This window comes from Anoplopoma fimbria, chromosome 13 (assembly GCF_027596085.1).
Source record: "Anoplopoma fimbria isolate UVic2021 breed Golden Eagle Sablefish chromosome 13, Afim_UVic_2022, whole genome shotgun sequence".
NCBI classification, from domain to species: domain Eukaryota; kingdom Metazoa; phylum Chordata; class Actinopteri; order Perciformes; family Anoplopomatidae; genus Anoplopoma; species Anoplopoma fimbria.
Genome location: NC_072461.1, coordinates 10,591,274 through 10,611,485, shown reverse-complemented (window position 1 = coordinate 10,611,485; position 20,212 = coordinate 10,591,274). Strand labels below are relative to the sequence as shown.

The window sequence follows — 20,212 nt, the reverse complement described above, 5'->3', positions numbered from 1 at the left end:
CTTTTATGATGCTAAGTTGTGCCAAGAGTGTTTTCCCCCGCTGCTTCTCTCCGAGGGGATTTCAAAGGGAAAAGCAACACATGCTGTCATTCATGTCCTGCCCCTTCTGATGGACCATTACACTCATATCAGATCGGCTCTTTTGATGTGCCGAGTGACAGAACAAAATAAATAGCGAGCGCAAGTCTGTGAAAGATTTGCAATGCAGTGCGTTAATTAACGAAGGGCTATACCAATTAGGCGCCCATGATTGGTGTGTGAATATCAGTGCAGTCACGCAGTTTGGGACTCGGCGCAGAGTAACACCACTGTTTACTGAACACAAAGAGCGTAAACAAGAGCTGGCAGCAAGTACACTGCCAAGTGTAAATAGCTGGGCATTTCAAAGAATTTAAGGGTTTTACAAAGATTTCAACCTTATCTCAATAGGGAGAAAAATATAGTATTATTAACTTATTGAAACATTATCTTTGTAGGCAAATAACAAGAACAAAATAGCTTTTTTCTGTTGCATAAAAAAATGGAAATCAGTTTGTACTTCATATAAAAGCAAACTGCTTATCCAGCATTACAGGTTTCTTCACTATTTGGAATTCGGCAATAAACTTGAAATATGTGGAAAAGATGGTTGGGTTTTTGAATCTGAGCCAACCAAAACAGCTAACTTTAACAGGTTTTTTTTTTCAAAATATGATGGTATAATGTGGAGCACCAGAAAAGTTGAATTAGCTTCAGGTGAATGGCAGGAAAATTAATTGGCAACCATTTTGAAAATGGATTTTAACATTTTAGTTTATTTTACAAGCTAAATGCCAAACATTCTTTAGTTTTACTGTGTTAGGTGTGATGATTTAATGTTTTTGATTGTTCTGAATGATAGTTAGCTGAATATTTGGGGGGTTTTGGACTGTTGGTCGACAACAACAAACACATTTTCAGATGCCACTTTGGGCTTTATGAAATTATAAAAGGGATTTTTTTGACCTTTTACAGACCACACAATAATTAGATTATTCAAGATAGTGGAAGTTTGTTGCAGTTCAAGAATTAGTAGCTCCAGCTTTCTTTTGTAAATGATACCAAAGAAATCAGAATCAAGTTAATGTTGCAGGTTTCACTAAAAAGGATAGTGAAAGTTAACATTTTAGGTTAATGCTCATAAAACATAGCGTCAATGCACAGATGATGTAGTACAAAAAGTCCTAACAGTTTTTATTATATTTAAAATAATTATGCAGCTTTCGAAAGACTGAAACAATTCAGGTTACAGGATAGAGACACACATGCAGGAAAAACGTCAGCGTTTTTGGCCTCCAGATATGTTTATCCCTGTGTTTAATCTGGTGCTAATTGTAATAATATGTTCCCCTTTTTTTTTGCTGTTGCACAACTCGACTCGGAGAACAAACACTTCATTAATCGGGTAGACTATGTTAAGTAGTCAGTAATGAGGTGATTGTTTGAAGAATAAAGCGATAAGGACCCAAATGTTTGGTTCACACACATAATTATGCATTTATTGACAAAAATGACTCAGGTCAGCTGTGGGACAAACTGACGTTCATTAACAGATGGGTGTCTTCAGTTTACTTAGCAGACCTCCTGGTCCTCTTATCCCAGGAGAAGTTTGCTCCGTAAGACTTGACCCGGGGCTTTGCGGTCCTCTTCTCTGTTATATCGTAGCTCCAACCTGAAGTAAAAACATCAGGGTAAGTGATGGGGGTGAGAACGTCACGTATATTCACTCTGGATGCGTTCCAAAAACAATGAGGTGTTTTGTAGACATCAACAGGCTGTGTGTAGTCAGGACTTCACTAATCACTTTCATGGTGCAATAAACAGAGTAAGCCAGTTTCCTTTGCTTAGTTTCATCAAACTTTCCCAGATGGTTCAGTTCTCTGAATCAAAGTAAACCTTCTGTTGAGCTCTGCTAGACAGAAAACTAAACCAACTGTGTTTAACTCGCTAACGCAGCACTGTGTTGAAATTGCGATCGTATTAGTCGATCAAAAGGTAATGTTTTATTACTAGATTTGTTGTGAGACTGGAACATTCTCACGAGACGTTGCCATAAAGGTATTTAAAGGTGCTGTTTTACTCCTCATTATCACCTGATGTAAACTCTGGTTTGAACGGTTTAATAAAGTGCGAACATTAAAAGCACTTTTTGCACACAAGGGGCGTTTTTTGTCTGATTAATTCGCATGTCAGTTTATTTTTTTGAATTGTTGTTTTAGTCATGGGTACTTTCACAGAGAATGGTAACATTATGTAGCGAACTAGCAGCGGCCTTTTGTTTCCCAGAACAAGGTTGATTTTTCAGAGCTTTCACACCGTGAAGAAAGGCATCAACCTATCACGCTGTGAGAAGCATATTTAATATGCACACTGAAGTGTACAACAACAGGGAGGCTCCGTCATCCGAACCAAGGCCACAAACTTTATTATTCCTTTCAACCTTTGACAAAGTCAGCACATACAAGATCAACTCAAATTCACTCAGAGCATTTTAAACTTTACCTCAGACAGAGGCAAGGCTCCTAACAATACATTAAAGCAGAAATACACATATTACAGTGAGAGAGGGGAGTGGTGTCCTGAATACAAGTGGGATGTAAGTTCTGTCAGAAAGAAAGGCTTTAGCTTTCCTCCCTACCGGTCTGTTAAACAGGCCAGATAGCATACTCTGCTGTACACCCAGGATCTTGCTGCTTACTTTCAGTATCTGGGATCTGGCATTTTTGGACTTGATGTTGAGTTCCCGTAGCAACAGATTAAAGAAAAAGTTCAAACAGACTCAGTACAGGGTCTATAAAATAGGATCATGAGGATCTTGTCAACATGAGACTGAGATAATTTCCGAAGGCGGAACAAAAGTTGCTGGCCCTCCTTACACAGCAAGTTCAGTTTTGTTATTCATAAAAATCCAATGGCACCTTGTAGTTGCCTACAGAGTGTGCCACCTGTCGCTTGATGATAGTCTTCTGAGGGATTGAGGGCTGATGCCTCAAATCAACACTCATGCCCTTAGTTTTTGTTACATTTAGTTGAAGGAATGCACTCCACAACACTATACAAATTCATCAACGTCAGGACCATGACCGTATTCATCGGCATGGAGGAGACCGACAACGACAGAGTAGTCAGCAACTTTAAAATGAACCATTATTGAGGTGCCGGCTGAAGCAGTGCACAGAATATAGAGGAGCGCAGAAAGTATACAGACCCAAGATGACTTTCTGGATGAGGACAACTCCCCTGACATTTATCTTACCATGCAAATCCTTTTAACCTTGTATTGAAAAAGTGTCGCAACTATCGCAAATGCGCATCGCTGCTGGTAGGTGTGATTTTGATGTGAAATATTTGCAGTGGAGTATTTCGCATTTTCTTGTCGATCACTAGTTAAGCCCCCTGTGTGTAAAATACTTAAAAAAAAAAAAAAAATCATATTTTCATTGACAAAAGAGTATGATGTTCTCTGCTAGATCTAGGTGATTTTGTTGGCTTTCAGTTACCATCCAGGATGGTCAAGTGCGCCAGTGATGATTTGCATTATGTAAGATGCTGTAACTGACTCTATTTTAGATTGGATAAAAGTGCACATTGATCCAGAGTTAATCTAGTTACTCCAGCACAGATCCAATCACTCCCTGATGCAGTCAATGCTGCAAAACTGGCAACGACCTCACTTGTTATCAGTGTCACAATCCCCCGACCAACAACTGTAATTTACTACTACCACTCCTAATAGTACTACTAACACAACTAATAACAGGTTTAAATCTTTAAAATCTACCTAAATTGGCGTCATTTGAATTTCTCAAACAGTCTGTTCATTCAACACCAAGAAATGCGTGTCCTCACTCTGTTACGACACTTTAAAAACTGAGCTGGTTGTCCATGATTAGTGGAGGCATTGTTTGTTCCCTCTAAAATTTTGGAAAATTCTTGAATTACCATTTTTCTCAGCGAAAGCAACGGCATCATCCTTGGAGGAGAAGGAGAGCACCATGTTGGACAAGGGATCAGCCCTGAAAGGCAAAAAAAAGGCTGTTAGCGACACATAAGTCAAAGAATTGGAGGCAAAAATATTAAGAAATGTTTTTATTATCCAAAATGCAAAAACTTTACACAGAATGTCTAAGGATAAATGTATCCTCTATAAATTGTACAAATACAGATAGGAGGTTCTTACGTTGAGGACCAGCCCATCAGCGGGTTCTCCCAGCGCTCTCTGGTATCAAAGTCCATCTTCCACTTTTTGGTGCTGTTGACTCCTGACTGCATGGCCGTTTTGGCCGGCACAAAGATGTGAACCTTGCGTGTTTTGATGTGCTCCTCTGGGGCTCCAGTCAGACTGGTGATGTCCTGAGGGACAGAGGGAAATAAAGCAAGTCCTAATGTAAGAAACGGTGTTGATATCGGTCCGAAAAACACCAGGGATTAAAACCTTTTTTGATGGCTGTGGGAATTTTAAACCTAAACATACTGGAGCTATCCATCACCTAATTTATGGAAAGGTCTTACAATCAAGTTTGACCTCATTTGATCGCACTTATTAACAAATCAATGTTACCAACACGTTTGTGCTGACGGGCTGTGAATCTTAAGCTCTGTACCAGGACCCAATTTAAGCATGCAGGCAAAACAACTGAATGAAACTAAGTAATACATGAGTAATGTTATAAAATGTGTATCAAATAAATGATTTATCGATGATTAATCAGCTTTAGTGTAGGTAAGCTACAAAAGAAAAACCAAAAGCAGTCAAATTAGGGCTGGGTGATATGACCTTAAATTTACATCATGGTATTTTTTTTTTGCAGTGACAGTATTATATTACTGTATCACAAAAAAAAAAATTGGGCTAATAAACAGTTGTGTTTATAAGCTCCTTTATAAGCTGTTTTTGGGACAAGCAGCTTGCCCAATAATTGAAATGTCATTCAGAGTTTGTAGCAACCTGGATCACAGCAATAAACAATGCTTGGGAAATAACTTTGAAATAATAAACAGGAAAAATGTGAAAAGTCTTTTCCATCGCAGCCAAATTGGATTTCCATTACACTTAAAATAATTTACGTCCTTGAAGGAACCGAAAGCTGACATAACCTTTTACATCTCAATACACATGAATAAGGACTTTGTAAACAGTGTGGAAGCTGTTGGACCAGTGCTGTTTAAAACACCCAATGACAGGGAGCAGCGCGGCTGCACACATGGGCTGAAAAAAGCAAGAGGTTCCTTGACGTAGATCATCGAGTGTTGTATCTTCCTCGTACTTTGTGTGTTTGCTAAAACCAAAATATGTGTGTGTTTTTTACGGTGTAGGCATTATAGCAAAATCCATGTCGTGGCTGAAAGTGGTGACAATGATGACATCGGTATACCGCCCACCCCTAAATTAAATATTCCCGTTTATGAGAAGAAAATCATGTGTATGAGAATAACAAATGGTTAAACAAAGTTTTTTTGTTGTAGAGCAACCAGCGGTCTTCCAAAACCATTCTGACTTCCATTTGACTTTGTGACTGATGTCTTTTTCCTCCCCTACAAAGAATAAGAGGTCATGCAAAGATATATGTGCGTGTTTGTCGAGAAAGGTAATCTGACAGTTAGCTTGCAGGTGTTTTAAAATACAACTTGAAGCTCTGACAACATGTCCTTAGTGTCAAATGGAGTTAGGAAAACGTTCAGTGGCTATAAAAAGTACTTAATATTTTTGTACTACACATCAATCTTTAGAGATTTATTTCCACTTTTAAATATTTTGGCGTCAAAAATAGATCAAATACATCTTCAATGTCAGAAAAACAATAAAACATGAAAAATCCAAAGAATACTATTTATAGGTACTGTAAAATTAAGAGTTTGGATAGTATTTTTATTGTTTCTGCCCGGAATTCTCGCCTCTGCCAGCACAACTGTTGCAACTAACTACAAATAAAGTGCGAGTGTGATTTTTTTTTTTTTATATGTTGCTTGTAAATGTCCATCAGTGTTCAATGAACTCCTCTGAGGCAAGGGTTCAGTCTTTCACATTTTTGGGTTTAAGACATTAAATGAATGTAGAATTTCAGCATAAATGATTAACAGCATTATAAAAACAGAATGAAACTATAGCTTACATATGTATATATAATAGCCATCTTTATGCTGTTATTCTCACTGTTTTGCATGAAATTAATGCCTAATACTTTAGGTGATTTATTCCAGACCATCAGAAAGTAGGCCAGCGCGACAAGAGGAGGAGGAGGAGGGGCCTATGGGTGTACTAAATGCATATTCCTGAGCAACTGGAGCCCCTTCAAGCTCCTATCAAGGATCTGGTCCAATTCTTCAGGGAATTAGCAAACAAGCAATGGGAAGTCGGCGACAAAACACAGACGAACCTCCCAGCACGGAGGCACCAGCCACCCAAGACTGAGGGCTTTCCAGGGCGCTCTCCTTTCAATGCAAGATTTTTACACATTTCAATGGCCATTACAACTTCAAAGAATCAAATTTTCATCATTGTCTGTCATCTGCCAGTTGATTTGTAGAGAGGAGGTCGTCTTGCATGAACTCCACACAAAAGCCTGCCTACCCTTTGGCAAAGGAGCTTCCAGTGGTATTTAAGCTCAGTAATTTACAGGTCCAACTGCTAAACTCTTGCTCGTTTCAGTGAAACATCTAGTGCCATGCTCGGAGGCAAGACCAGACTGAATTTAATCATAAACAAGATCTGCACGTTGAAAAGATTGTTAAAATGAAAGGGAAAAGACGAACAAAGAGGGGGGGAGTTGGGGGTGGGGGGAGACTTCACAAGTGCTTGGTAATTATTTCCGGCTGCCCTATCTACTTAACCTTAACAATTCCTTCTTGTCACAGAGAGGAGGAAAACATGTTCTCTTCACCCAAGAGGGTGGACGGTTCATGACACAATATATAACACAGGACACACAGTGTGAGCAACAGAATGGTTAAAAAAAAAAAAAAAAAATGTTGATAATACATTGATTTCTGCAGGATATATGTTTTTAATGGGGTAACGATCAAAAGATTTGCACTTGAGAGGTTAGAAAAACTTCCTGAGAGTTTTGGAGGAAAGACAAGAACCATTAAAATACTTTGCACACATTGAACCATAACACATTTGGAGTTGTGAATCAAGTACAAACAGTACCTTCTGAGTTGAGGTAAATCAAATCTGCGGTCAGAAACGTTTAGCAGCTCTGGTGTCTTCTGGGGGATGGATGCGTGAAAATCCGTCTCCCAGACGCATTCGGAATTATACCCTTGGGATTAGCAGGCCAGACTATGGTTACGCGTATGTACGTTACATAAACCATAACTGACACATGAGGCCCATGTATGGTGAACTGGCGCAATAATTTGTCCAGATGTAGCAGGCCTTAAATCACATCTTAGGCGTAGATAAGCACAAAAAGTCCTTCATGAATGAGGGAGGATGTGTCAAAACAAAAGCTCTGCCAAATCACTGAAAACACTCTGCTCATTATCTGGCATTGTTTGCAAAAATACGAGTCTAGACTTCTATGATACTTGCATGCATAACACTGAAAGCCAGGAGGGTTATCGGCATAACAGACTCACCCACAATACCCGGATTCACAAAGAGGATGATTGTGACTGGAATGTGGTGTGTTCCCAGGAAGACTAGAGAGGGCCATCACAAAAGGAAAACCCACACGGTGGGCACTTTTTCTTCTGCCATGTACAGGAAGCAAAATGAGAACTATCAAGTTTGACACTATTCACAGGGCCTTCACGGGGCCCTACAATACCTGGCTGGGCAGGCAGAATGCCGGGCTTAAGAAAGGGGGGAAAAGGGCTGGCAAAGTCTCCGTCACGTGAAAGCGTGTCGATATTTCTGACACCTCCAGGCTACGTGCCAAATAAAGAGCATAGGGACTTGTCGCTGTGGGGCCGCTGGGCCCACCAGAATGCTGAAAGCTGGTACCCCTAATACTCCAACAGAGACCTGGGAAGGAAGATTATCTGTGTAAACAAGATTCAAAGATCTTGAGATGCTTCAGTGGTGAAAAATGAAGAATAGTATAAAGAATAGTTGTCTTTGGGTCAAAATTGCTGTAAATCCAAACATTTGCGGAATAAACAGTATTCAAATTGTGAATAAAAACAACCATTCATTTCTCCATTTACAGAAGTGTCCTACATATTTATAAATGTGCTTTGGTGCAGATTATAAAAAACTTTTTCCAATTGATAGAAATCCATTTTAAATCTTTGGAAAACAATATCCTGTAATGTTATGATCAAGGTGTATTGACACTTGGTTCTATTCACGTTAGCCTTTCCTATTTGCGCTGTTATTTTACCCTCACTAATAGGAGTGGATGGCAAATTTTCCCATCATTAAAGAAATATGCTGATTCAAAAGAATAGTCTAAAATATTTGTGAAATGCACTTATCTAGGCTAGAATTAGATGAGAAGATCAACACCACTGATATCAGTCCACTAAATATGAAACAGCAGCCAGGAAACGGTTAGCTAAGCTTAGGATAAATAATTAAAACAGCTCTATCTAAAAGTCAAAACCAGACTAGGTGGAAACGGGAGTTAATGGCTGGACTCCTTTTGGAAAACAGAGCAAGATAACCTTTCTGCTTCAGCTTCCAGACCGTGGGTCCTGAAGCACCGGGGGGGACTTGTCGAACTCCTGGAGCGTTTATTCATTGACAAACTAAAACCAACACTCTACACATTTGTTGCCACTTGACAGCTTTACTGTTAATTTCTTCTCTGCTCTGATCGGCAGCAGCTGTCTGCTCTGAGCGCATCCACCGTGTGTGTGTGTGTCTCTCTCTCTCTCTTTCTCTCGACCACACACTCGTAACGCCCACACTACACTACTCTTATAACATATGCATCGAACTGTGTCAGCGGCCAACAAATATAGGATTGAAACACCACATGTATGAAGCACATTTGCGAAAAAACTGTGGCTCCAGAAATAAAGCTTTTCTGGGTTGAAGTTTGCAGGGAGTGTGATAAACACGTTGCGCAGCAACAACAACTGTGTATGTATTTAAGATGTGGATAAGATGATTGATCACTGAGGCACAGACATCCTTAGCTGAAACACTGTCGCGCCTTTTCATTCTGAAACAGCAGCGTGCAATGGGGAAACACTAACACGCCTCCGTGTGTGCATTTTCAAGGGTTGGCCTCCGCGACTACTGTCCCCCAAATCTTATAAACACTTTTCTCAAAGATGCATGTCTGGTTTTCATTATATATGTATAAGTTAATCACTATAATATAATTTAATGTTTTGAACCAGATACATTTAGATGAAAATATCGATTGCATGGGGAATTCTGAAAAGCGGTTCACACTGGTGTGCTTGGAGCGTCCTGGGATTTGGCTTAAAAACAGGTGAGTACAAGGACCTTGTCTTCTGAACACCTCTCTGCTCATTCACTTAGTGAACTGAGTAGCTGGATGTCTGTTCCACACAATCACCTGATACTCCCTTTGTGTTTATTTAGAACAAGAGGATAATTCCAAACCTAAAATAAACCCCTAAAAATGAAATTCACATCTGTTCTTGCAATGATCCTGGCTCAATTTTGATTAACTCTTCAACAAACCAGAGAAGTGAGACTATGTGAGGCAGACATGAAGATAATATATTGACTAAGCCATTTAATGAAGGAAAAACGCCAAACATTCTCTGGTTACAGCTTCTCCAATGTAAGGACTTGCTGTCTTTTTTACTATTAAAAACCGAATATCTTTGGGATTCGGATTGTTGGTTCGACCGATCAAGAATTTTAAAAGATGTCACCATAGGTTTTATTGGCAATCCAAATAATTGATTAATTAAAAACATAATCAACCGACTAATCAATAATGAAAATAATCATTTGTTGCAAACATATGTGCCTTATATTCCTAGAAGAATAGCCCTAAAACAGGGTTAAATTGTCTAAACACATTGGTGCTTGAGGTCTTATTTTGAAGACTTGAATGGTTAACAAATCTAATCTGAGGGACAGAGTGTATTCCTGTTAGCGTAGTTACTAAACAGACAAACAAATATAGGATGTTTGTGCATGACTGGCTCAGACAAAACATTTCTGGTGTCACTTCCACATGTTATCGGTAATGGTGGACACCCTGACACAAGTACAGTCAAGCCCATCTTAGCATGAACCCCCCTGCATGCCAAAAATTGCGGCTTGGCAGCCAGGAGGGGTCACAAGGTCAGCCGAGCTGAATCATGTTGAGTCAGCATGTGGTGAAAGCTCAAACACATCACCCTTAACCCCCCCACTGTCCAGCCCACACCCAGACCGAGAGCCTCACTCATCGGTCTCGGCCGGTTCCCACCTTCAGACCTCTTTGAAGTGGAGAAAGCGTGCCAATTACTGATTGGACATAGGGGGGCGTCTCTAATAGAAACAAATATTATGTTGCTTCCTCATATGTTTGAGTGGTTCAGCACTGGAGAACGAGAAGCAGCTGGCATCTCGAATCTCACATTACACATACCGGTGAGGATCGGAAAGAGAGGACATAAGGAGGGGGTCATTTATGAACGTGATTGATGCAGACACACTTATTTGTGTGTGCCGGACGGCATCTCAAAGACGCCGCCAATTCAGATGTGTTTTTATAGGTAATCTTCACAAATAACCCCAAACTGTTATAATTTATCAAGCAAAAATGGCTACGGGTGCAGTTTGTCAGATTTGAGGACGTGCTGTCTTTCCTCTGACATATCTCATTGTAAACTGAATATCTTTGAGGCTTGGACTGTTAGACGGAAAAGCAAGCAACATGAAGACTTCCCCTTAAGCTCTGGCACTTGTCAGAAATTTTTGGGACATTCTGTTATCTAAATAATAAATCAAAATAAATACTCGGTATGAAGTAGCACACATTGAAGCTTTTATTTTAAGATTATTTTATTTTCATTGTCTATTAATCAACTGATTATTCTACCGGTAGATCATTTTGGTCTATAGAATGTCAGCAAATGGCAAATTGGCAAAACATAATTCCCTGACATCTTGTTTTGTCCGACCAACAGTGCAAGACCAAGTGTACAGTGTACTATCATAGATGACTAATTAAAACAAAGAACCAGAGAATCATTAGCATTGTTGCTAAACAGATAACTAATGATCAATCCATTAACAAAGTTGACGATACATTCTGCTACAATCTCATTACAACTAATCGATTAATAGACAAACCATTCTAGCTCTAGCACACATGTTGTGAAAATAGATGCATGTTGGATTTTTGTTTTAACCTACATCAAACAGGTATAATAAACATTAGAAACCACTTCTGATAGTGCAAGACACCAAAACTAATGTGTTAAATCAGAAAAAAACAGCTATTAGCTTAGAACTGGCCTGAAGTAATGGAAGTGTAGGCAAACAGAAGTAGCGAGCCTGTTTCTATCCGCTCGGCAAACACAACACTTAGTAGCTAGACACTTCCTGAAACTACTCAGCGCTGACGGGGTCTGAGGAGTCCTCTTAAGAGGCTTAGTCTCTATGGAAGAGAGTGTTAATGAATGAAATACTATTTAGTGGATGATACATAATAAAGCCCCTTGTCTGGCACTCTTCAAAGACCAACATCCTCTGACCCGCTACTCCAAACTTGAGCCGAGAGAGATTTTGCATAAGCGCGCCGTATGAGAGGGCGACCAGACAAAACAGACACTTAAGTTGTCTATGTGCGACGGAGGGAGGAAGGGTGGGAGAGGAGGATGAGAGAGGGAGAGGGAGAGGGATGGGGGGTTGGGGGGTGGTGAACGTGGTCTGCTCCACTGTAGGTCACTCTGTGTCTGAGGCGAGACAGGCTTAGAGTATATACACCGCCGTACTGCAGACTTAAACGGCTTGTGCTTAATATATCCTCAGTTGGGATAGCTGGGTTTTTTATTGTCTTCGTTGTCCTGCACGCCTATTTTTTCCAGCAATTTGCCGAATGTGAAAGCAAATACCCGTTTGAGGTCGCAGTGGTTGAGGATACTTTGGCCAGTGACACTTTCCAAATGCATTTAATTCAGCGGAAATTGAGTTCTCAAGCAAACTACTGCGTCCAATCGAATAGGTCCGACTGAGATGATCTTCTGTGATCCAGCTTCCTTTGAGGGTCTAGATCTTGAATGAAAGACGAGACTTCTTCAAATCTGATTTCAATTTAGGCCTTTAAAAACCACCAACAACCTGCCTTTAGACTCAACAGCATTACCGCAATCAATCCTCACATCTTTCGTCCAGATGGGATGTTATTTCCTAAGCAAGCACTTAGGAAATAACATCCCATCGTGCTCCGAACGCACGAGAAACCAAAGATATCAGATTAGCAAACTCAACGTGCCGAGCATGGAATGGTCCTACTAAATTAATACTCTCTTCCTCTCCCGGTCTACCTCGCTCTTTCCCCCTCGTTTCCCCCACACTCTAATAACTGTCCTCCTCTGTCTCGTAAAACCCTAGTGCCTTTAGAGAACTCTATAACAAGGCTTCACAAGCGCTTTAAGATTATGGTGTTGTCTTTTATGTGGAGAGAGGGAGCCCACTTGGCCACGGCTGAAGCGGGAGTAGAGGCTCAGACACTCACATAGGTGGAAGACATTGTATTATGGCACATTGAAGCAGCTGCGAAGCTTCTAACCGCAGTCGTTCCTGCAAAGGGGCCAGAGAGCTAAGCGAAAAGGCCCGACTCTAATTGAAGGAGGTCACAGACATTTCGTGTCAAGCCGTGTATCACTGGCCGGCCAGCCGGACCCTGGGAGCTGCCCAGCATGCTTAATCAAACAGTAATTATAAACAAAGGCATGGCGGCATGGGCACTGTGGGGAACAGCTTTGGGCACAGGAGCTCCATCACGCAGGTCTTTTTACTTGGCATTACTGAAATTCAGACAATGCCCTCAAAGTTTTTGCTCGAACAAATCTCAAACTTAAATATGAGGAGAGAATATGAAAACGGTCCGCAGTAGGGCTGCAATAACTTGTATAGCCTTGATTGTTTTCTGATATTTAATCTGCCGTCTCAATTATTGACCACTTGTTCTGTTGATAAAATGTCAAAAATGTGTATGCCACCACTATTTACTATTCAAGTCTATGATGACATCATCAAACTGTGCGTTTTGTCCAGTCCAAAGCTCAAAAAGATATTTAATTTAGTATCACATGAGACAAACAAAAGCAGCCCATGCTCACTATTTTTCTGTCTGTTTTTGGGGACAGTGGAAACAAGCTGTGAACACAAAATATGATCACCTTTTGGTTGATATGGCAAACTTATATGGACCGATGGCTTTCTGTCCACTTGGAAAATGGTCCAATACTCACTCTCCTTTTAGCTCTGGTTTTTGTCTCCACTAACTTCTGAAGGAGTTATCGGGCTCTTAAGCCGCTAAATGCTCCATTATGTTGACCACCTAGGTGCTAACTTTGTCCATCTGCCGCTCGCTCTTGGACAGGAAGTGTTCGGTGGTTTTGGTAGAGCTTTACTGCAAAAACAATGAGCTGAAAAATACCCAAAAAATCTGAAATGGGTGAAAGTTTGGGTATATCACTACGAGTCATTAGATCCATCGTTTCCATAAATAAAAACATGGATTAAAGCCACTTTAATGACTGATCAAATAGTTTCCCTTTTTTTTTTGCCTGCAACCTCCTGCAAAGTTGTAAGTAAATCCCATTAAAAATCCTCTTCACTGGATTAGTTCACATTTTTGAACCTGCGAGAGGATTCTTGCCCTTCATTGCCTAAATTTGCCCGTAATAGAGAGGGCCTAAAAAACTGCAGAAATGCAAGTTCCTGCAAGGTGTGCATTTTTGGGGACAGACGAGAACTAAGGACAAGGTAATGAGTGTCACACTAACATTCGAACAGACTTTTTTGGAGCAAGGCCAAAATATCATTTACCCTGGCCCAAAATGCAACCTCATCTTAATGAGGTTATTCAGAAATGTGCGCTATACAACGAGCGGCGCACCACTTCTCCTCGGGCAGCGTGCAAACCCAGCATAACCTCTCAGCGGATCGAGACCTTTGATTGGTCATACTGGAAAGCAATTTGCACTTATTGACGGCATGATGAATGACTAGCGTGCTGACATACGCTGAATGCCCAAAAGGGAGAGTGCTCTCATTGCCCTCTTCCATGGGAGACGGAGGCCACTGTACTGTAAACAGCTGAGGGCCTCTCTTTTTCGGCCTGTCTGGGTGAGCGTTAGAGTACTTCCCGCCGTCGCCAGCAACAGCATGCCACAAAGGAACCTCTGTGGCCGACAACACTGAAGTGGCCACTGTCTTTTTTCCGCGAGTCTCAGGGTGTCTCACAAACTTTTCTCCATGCAAGCTTCTTTTCTTTCAACCCCCTCCTCATTTTTTAGAGGCCCTTTTTTTTTTTTTCTCCTTCCCTCTGCTGTTCCTCTCAGTGGCCCCTACTGAGAGGACAGAGACAGACACTCCGCTCAGCCAAAGGTTTGTCTGCCAGTATGGTCAGCTTTGGTCTTGAACAAAAGCGCACTGACGCTGCCCACACACAGCAACCCCCCCCCCCCACCACCACCACCACCACCACCACCAAAACAAGTCCACAACAGACTCCCACATTCTCCCCGAACTCCTTCTTCCTCCGTTATCTCCTATCTCCTTCGTTCTTTTAATGACAAAGCGTTCACTTCAAAAGATCCTTCTTTTGTTTTGAACGGTTGGTAACCTTGCCCACTTGAAATGCGTGCTCACTGATGTTTAGGCTGAGCTTTATCACTTAATGAAAAGAGGCACCGAGGACCCTGTCCGATGAAATATAAAACTGTCTACAGCTGTGCCGCATCATTCATAGAACAAGTTTATTCTCAATTCATCGGCACCTGTTGACCTGTGAACTAACTTTGATTACACATTTGGAGTTCAAACCCGTTCTCCACGTTCTTCATGTTCTTTTGGCTCAAGCCACACCTGTTGACAAGTGTAAGACTGCTCACAGAAAGTCATGAAATAAAACAATGGATGTAGTCTCCAACTGCTATAGATAAATGGACCAAAATACAGCATGTTAGCTTCATCAGGATTTTATTATTCCACTCAGTCATCAGCAAATGATCGTGGAGCTCACCTTTCATTAGCACATACAACCCACATTGCAACGATACTTAGGCGTTGGAAAATTGGCAAAGTTTCCCTTTAAATAATTGGGTTACAGTCGTCTTTCTCCATTTACTTTTTAATAATAAATTGTACTAAGGGGATATATTAGCTTTACTTCCACCCTGAAGCCCTTTTTGCTTTCTTGCTTCGCAGGTTTCCATGAATCGTTGTGGTACCTGGACCGTAGTCGTGCCTCCTGCTGTGACCCGGCTGACACCCATTGCTACTTTGATTATTAGTCACATTACTATTACTATTCCCTATTTCATAATTATAATTTTACTAAAATAATTGCTGCTGTTATTATAAGTAGTCTTAATTTTTTCCTTCATTACTCTGCTTACTACTCTTAATATATGAATCATTCATGTCATATACATTGAATGTGTTGTATCTCTGTTATGCTGTTCATTCTGTACACATGACATCTATTGCATTCTGTCCATCCTGGGAGAAGGATCCCTCCTCTGTCGCTCTCCCATAAGGTTTCTTCCTTTTTTCTCCCGTTAGGGGAGTTTTTCCTGTGCCGATGTGAGGGAAGGACAGAGGATGTCGCATGTGTACAGATTGTAAAGCCCTCTGAGGCCATGTATACGTTAATCGATAAAACGTTATCCATAAAACTGCTAATTATATTGAGGATTATTTGTTTAATGCACAAAATGTCAAACAAATATAAAAAATATGCCCATCACAACAGAGAAAAGCAGGAAATGGAAGAGCAGAAACAAGTGAGTGTTTGTCATTTTTGTTTGATTTTTTTTTTATGATTAACTGGCTATCAAAATAGTGGCTGATTAACTTCCAATCCTCTAATTGATGTATTGACTAATCATCATCATTGACAGAAAGTATTGCAGTAGTAGCACAGGGGCAGAATGAATTTAGGACAAAAAGTAGTAAACTGGTTTCCATCATTAAACATTTGGCAATATGGACGCAGAATTATAGTTACCAGTGCTACTATAGTGCATGTAAACGTGGATTCAAATTCCATAAGCTTAATCACAACGACAAGTCAAAGCAACAAATGCATTCTGTCCAACAACATATGAATAAAACCTCATATATGTCCGACCAAACTGTCCACAGTTGTGACGCATTGTGGGTAATGTAGGCGTCAGGTTTTTGGAAGGAAGAGGAATGCGTAGAATAAAAAAAGAGACAACATTTCTGGTTCTGCTGCATCGATTTTTGAATAGTGTGTCCAACAATGTTATAGGAGTGCTGGAGTGTGAAGAAGACTACTGATCATATTTTGTCTTTGAGGAGTATACACAGTACAAAATAATAACTACAATGCTTAAGATGAGGAGGACAAAAAAATGTAAGCTGCCTCAAGGACAAAGGAGCAGAGATAACATATTACAATCTTTGTGCAGTGTGGACACTATGTGAGTTGGAAATGTGACCTCAACCTCCAATCTATAAACGTTGTTGCTGAAAAAGAATATAATGAAAACACCAAACCAAAAGCTGCAGGTTACTGAAGGTTAAAAGTGCATAAGACAGATGTATTTTTGTAATGTGTGGTACTGTTAAAAAATGTTGCAATTTACTAAGATTTGTTTTGAATAGCTAGTGTGACCTCATTGATATAGAAGAGGTGGGCAAAATATGAGAACACAATCCCCCTCATAAAATGTACAATATGGGTACAGATTCATTAAAGCTTTTATTTTGGCCCATACCCCAAATGATGTCCCTTGTATAACTTAACCTGAAGTAAAGCAGATCTGAATAACCAATGTGATCAAACATTGTTATATTAAACTATCATTCCACCTAAATTCAATTTAGTAAACTAATATTCAGAAGCTAGAGTAACTTTTTATCAAAAGTTGGTAGGAGTGCCGATAGAGGATTAATTAATGCAAGCACACACAGAACGACCTTTGAAAACTTTTACCATAGTATTGGTACAAAAGCCTACTGTCTAATACAAGCTCATTTTGGCAATGGATTTAGGAGCGTTTTTTTGTAACAATTTTTCGAGGAGGGTAATTGGAAGACAGTAGATCAGACAAACAAAATCAATCTGTGTGTCGCGTTGACCTCAGAGGGATACTCACCAACTTCTCATCAACAGTAATAAGTTGCGTGTCTTGTCCTGGTTTGCCTGCCAGCCTTGATGTTGATGTGCTTGTAGACCTGAAAACCATTAGATCGACATTACACGCCAAGCACAAACTTCCAAAGGCAGACAAGAAACAAAGAAGTAAATTACGCAAACAAATTGCAATCGCTGACTATCTTGGAGGTAGCGGCGGGGTGAGGGTATGGTGAGTATAAGAGACAAGGAGGGAATCCCCCCGCCACCTATTAGTTCTGTCTGGTGAATCTCTGGCAGACTCTCGCTCTCATCCTAATGACAGGACGTGCTTAATGTTGGCTGTGGTCAACTGTCAGGCGAGGACTGTGTGGCTCTTTGTGAATGTGCAGCCATGTCCTGTCACAAAACAGCAATGTGCCATCATGGCTCAGCGAGGAAGGGCCACTCCAGATAATCACATTCTAGATAATACCCCTGATAATCACAATTGTGGATTTATTTCGATTATCTGATTTTTACATCAAGAATTTCCCTACAATTATCTCATATTTGAATTCAAATATAAAGAAGAAAATCAAGGACCCAATTGTGACCAACAAAGCTATGGTTCCTATTGTTAAAATTCTACATAGATGCAATTCTTTGTTTTATAAATTCTGTTCCTTAAGTCATCGTTTCAATGAAATGTTAAGAGATTTTGACTACGGATAGATCATTTTACAAGGCTACTTATAATAATTAAAGAGCAACTGTTTACTTAAGAATTGGTTGATCAATCAATAATGAAAATAGTTATTTGTTTGATTACTCTTCAAGGGGACCATAAGCAACAATTTGTTCAACAATTTGTTCAACTATTGATCTTCCTTATCCCTTACTTTGCCAAAGACTGTCTTAAAAGCCAACATTATTAGCCAACAAACTGTCGTATCAAATATCAATTTCTTAACATCGCTATTTTTATGAGCTCACAGTTGGACAACACCATGCATTTCTCCGTTAAGTAATGCAATCAAATATGTCATCTCAAATTTAGTTATCTCATCGCACGATGTTGCCAATGCCTAAATATTAAAGCTGAGGAGGCCTTGTATTGTGTAAAGAGTGTCTCACATTGTACAATTCTTTAAAGCTAAACAAAAGCCTTTCGGCAACATGCACTGGATCACAAACCTTAGTAAAATTAGTATGAAAAAGTTCCCTGTCTCAATGGTAACTATTTCAGGAACCTCTCTACCTGACAAAGAGCCACTTTGCGCTTCAAATGTTTAAAAATATATACTTTTTTCTAGTATAATACACTTTTAAAAAAGGACCATTCAACAGTGGCAGGCAGGCTCTTAATCCATGAAGGTATATGTCAGCTGACACCAACTGATGTCTGCTCGTCCAAATGCTTAGTTTAGGCAAAGAGACGCTGATAGAATAAAATATTGTAATATTCTTGTGTGAGTACATCAATAAAAAAATATTTTGTGGCTAATATAATTGCAATTGTTGCCTTTTCCCCTAAAATATACCATTCCTTGACTAAAGACTGGTTGTGTGGACTGTAAATCAAATCATAAGCATGACAGCCAAGCAATCAGGCCAATCATTGATCTTGTTCAGCTTGTATTAGTCAAAGGATTGAAAAAACATAATATAACTGTTTTCAGCCCTTGCTGCCAGGAAAACATTAAATTGTGGTATCAAATAAATGATTTTTTCCCGAGTCAGACAGTATATACTGTTTAATCGTTGCATCAAAACACAAACACCATGACAACCCCAGATAGTGCACATTCCTATTCTGTACCTAAAAAAGTTTAAAAGCAAGTATAGATCTCTTGTAACCAACTAATTTACTTCAGCAGATTTCTGGATAGATTAGATAAGACGTTTAAGAGCAACACAGGACAAATTTGTGTAGGAAAAAAACCGGAGAAAGTAATATGACAGATGTAACTTTAAGAGTGAAAAGCACATTGGTGGAGTATGATCTTATGTGCAGTAGTGTTTAGTTTACTACATATTAAGTGACTTTGCTTACTAAGAATACAATAGAAAAGAACAGAATATGTCCAGTATAGTAATATCTTATACGAGACTAACTGTGGACTGTGGATAAGACTAACATGAGACTGACGTCTTAGTTTGACTGTAGCTGTTAGCCTCCATGCAACAATCATTAGGTTCCCTACAGTAGACTTGAGTTAGCTGTGTTAGCTAGTCTGTGAATGTGACCTTTCCGGTCTGCTGTAAAGTACAGTTCCCGTCTCGCTGAATGTTGATCATGGTAAAGTTTTGCAGCAAACCTGTGGAGCAGTTAGCAGCTATGAACTGCTGTAGGTCTCAAACTGATATCTAGGTTAACAAGACCGGCTAAAGCTAGCATTAGCTAATTAGCCGGCTAGCCAAGTGCTGTAAGGACACGGGATAACATCGACATTAGTTAACAGCCGAGTCACTTTAAATACTTTATATGCAAGCAGGAACGTAGCTAAGTGTGTACACTCACATCGTGAGCCCAATAAAGAGCGAAAACATTTAACATGATTTATGTAAGTACTTTAATGCTGGCTAGCTTGTCATCACCTGCTAGCCTGTGACCTGCCAAACACACGGCCTGCTTGCGTTGTCTTTAGACGACAGGTCTCAAACAAAATGACTCATACTAACACGCCCGGATATAAAGTGCATACACAATAACATGTTATTACCTGATAGGATTCAGGGCCAATTTATACGCGACATTGACCACAGATAAACGTCCCAAGCCGAGAAGTGACATTGAGGACGCCATGATTGTTGTCAACAATGACGTACGGAGACCGCGAAGGAACAAACGGTGCGAGCGGGTGGCGAAGACAGCTGGCTGAGAGATGGAGGACTGATGCCAGCAGCTAAAATTACTTTACATGGATGCCTTACATGCAGCAAGACATGTCCAGACATATCTACCGTCTATTTACGCCGCGGATGTTTGTTTCATATCCCAAATAACGATG

General features: G+C 40.1%; 1 protein-coding gene across 1 annotated transcript; it reads right to left on the bottom strand.

Moving 5' to 3' along the window:
* Positions 1-1,490: 1,490 nt before the first annotated feature.
* ndufs4 (NADH:ubiquinone oxidoreductase subunit S4) lies at positions 1,491-20,097 on the bottom strand. The gene is made up of 5 exons (XM_054610820.1): positions 19,925-20,097; positions 17,242-17,320; positions 4,199-4,371; positions 3,961-4,034; positions 1,491-1,690 (listed from the first exon to the last, which is right to left on the bottom strand). The coding sequence occupies exons 1-5, from the start codon at positions 20,005-20,007 to the stop codon at positions 1,587-1,589; spliced, it is 513 nt and encodes a 170-aa protein (XP_054466795.1). The 5' UTR covers positions 20,008-20,097; the 3' UTR covers positions 1,491-1,586.
* Between the last annotated feature and the right edge of the window lie 115 nt (positions 20,098-20,212).

Excerpts from the sequence above, each read along its gene's own strand:
- ndufs4 (XM_054610820.1), bottom strand. The coding sequence starts at position 20,007 with ATGGCGTCCTCAATGTCACTTCTCGGCTTGGGACGTTTATCTGTGGTC. Across the intron at positions 17,321-19,924 it reads TTGGCCCTGAATCCTATCAG|GTCTACAAGCACATCAACAT; the intron begins GTAATAACATGT and ends AATGGTTTTCAG. Across the intron at positions 4,372-17,241 it reads TTACTGTTGATGAGAAGTTG|GACATCACCAGTCTGACTGG; the intron begins GTGAGTATCCCT and ends TCTGTCCCTCAG.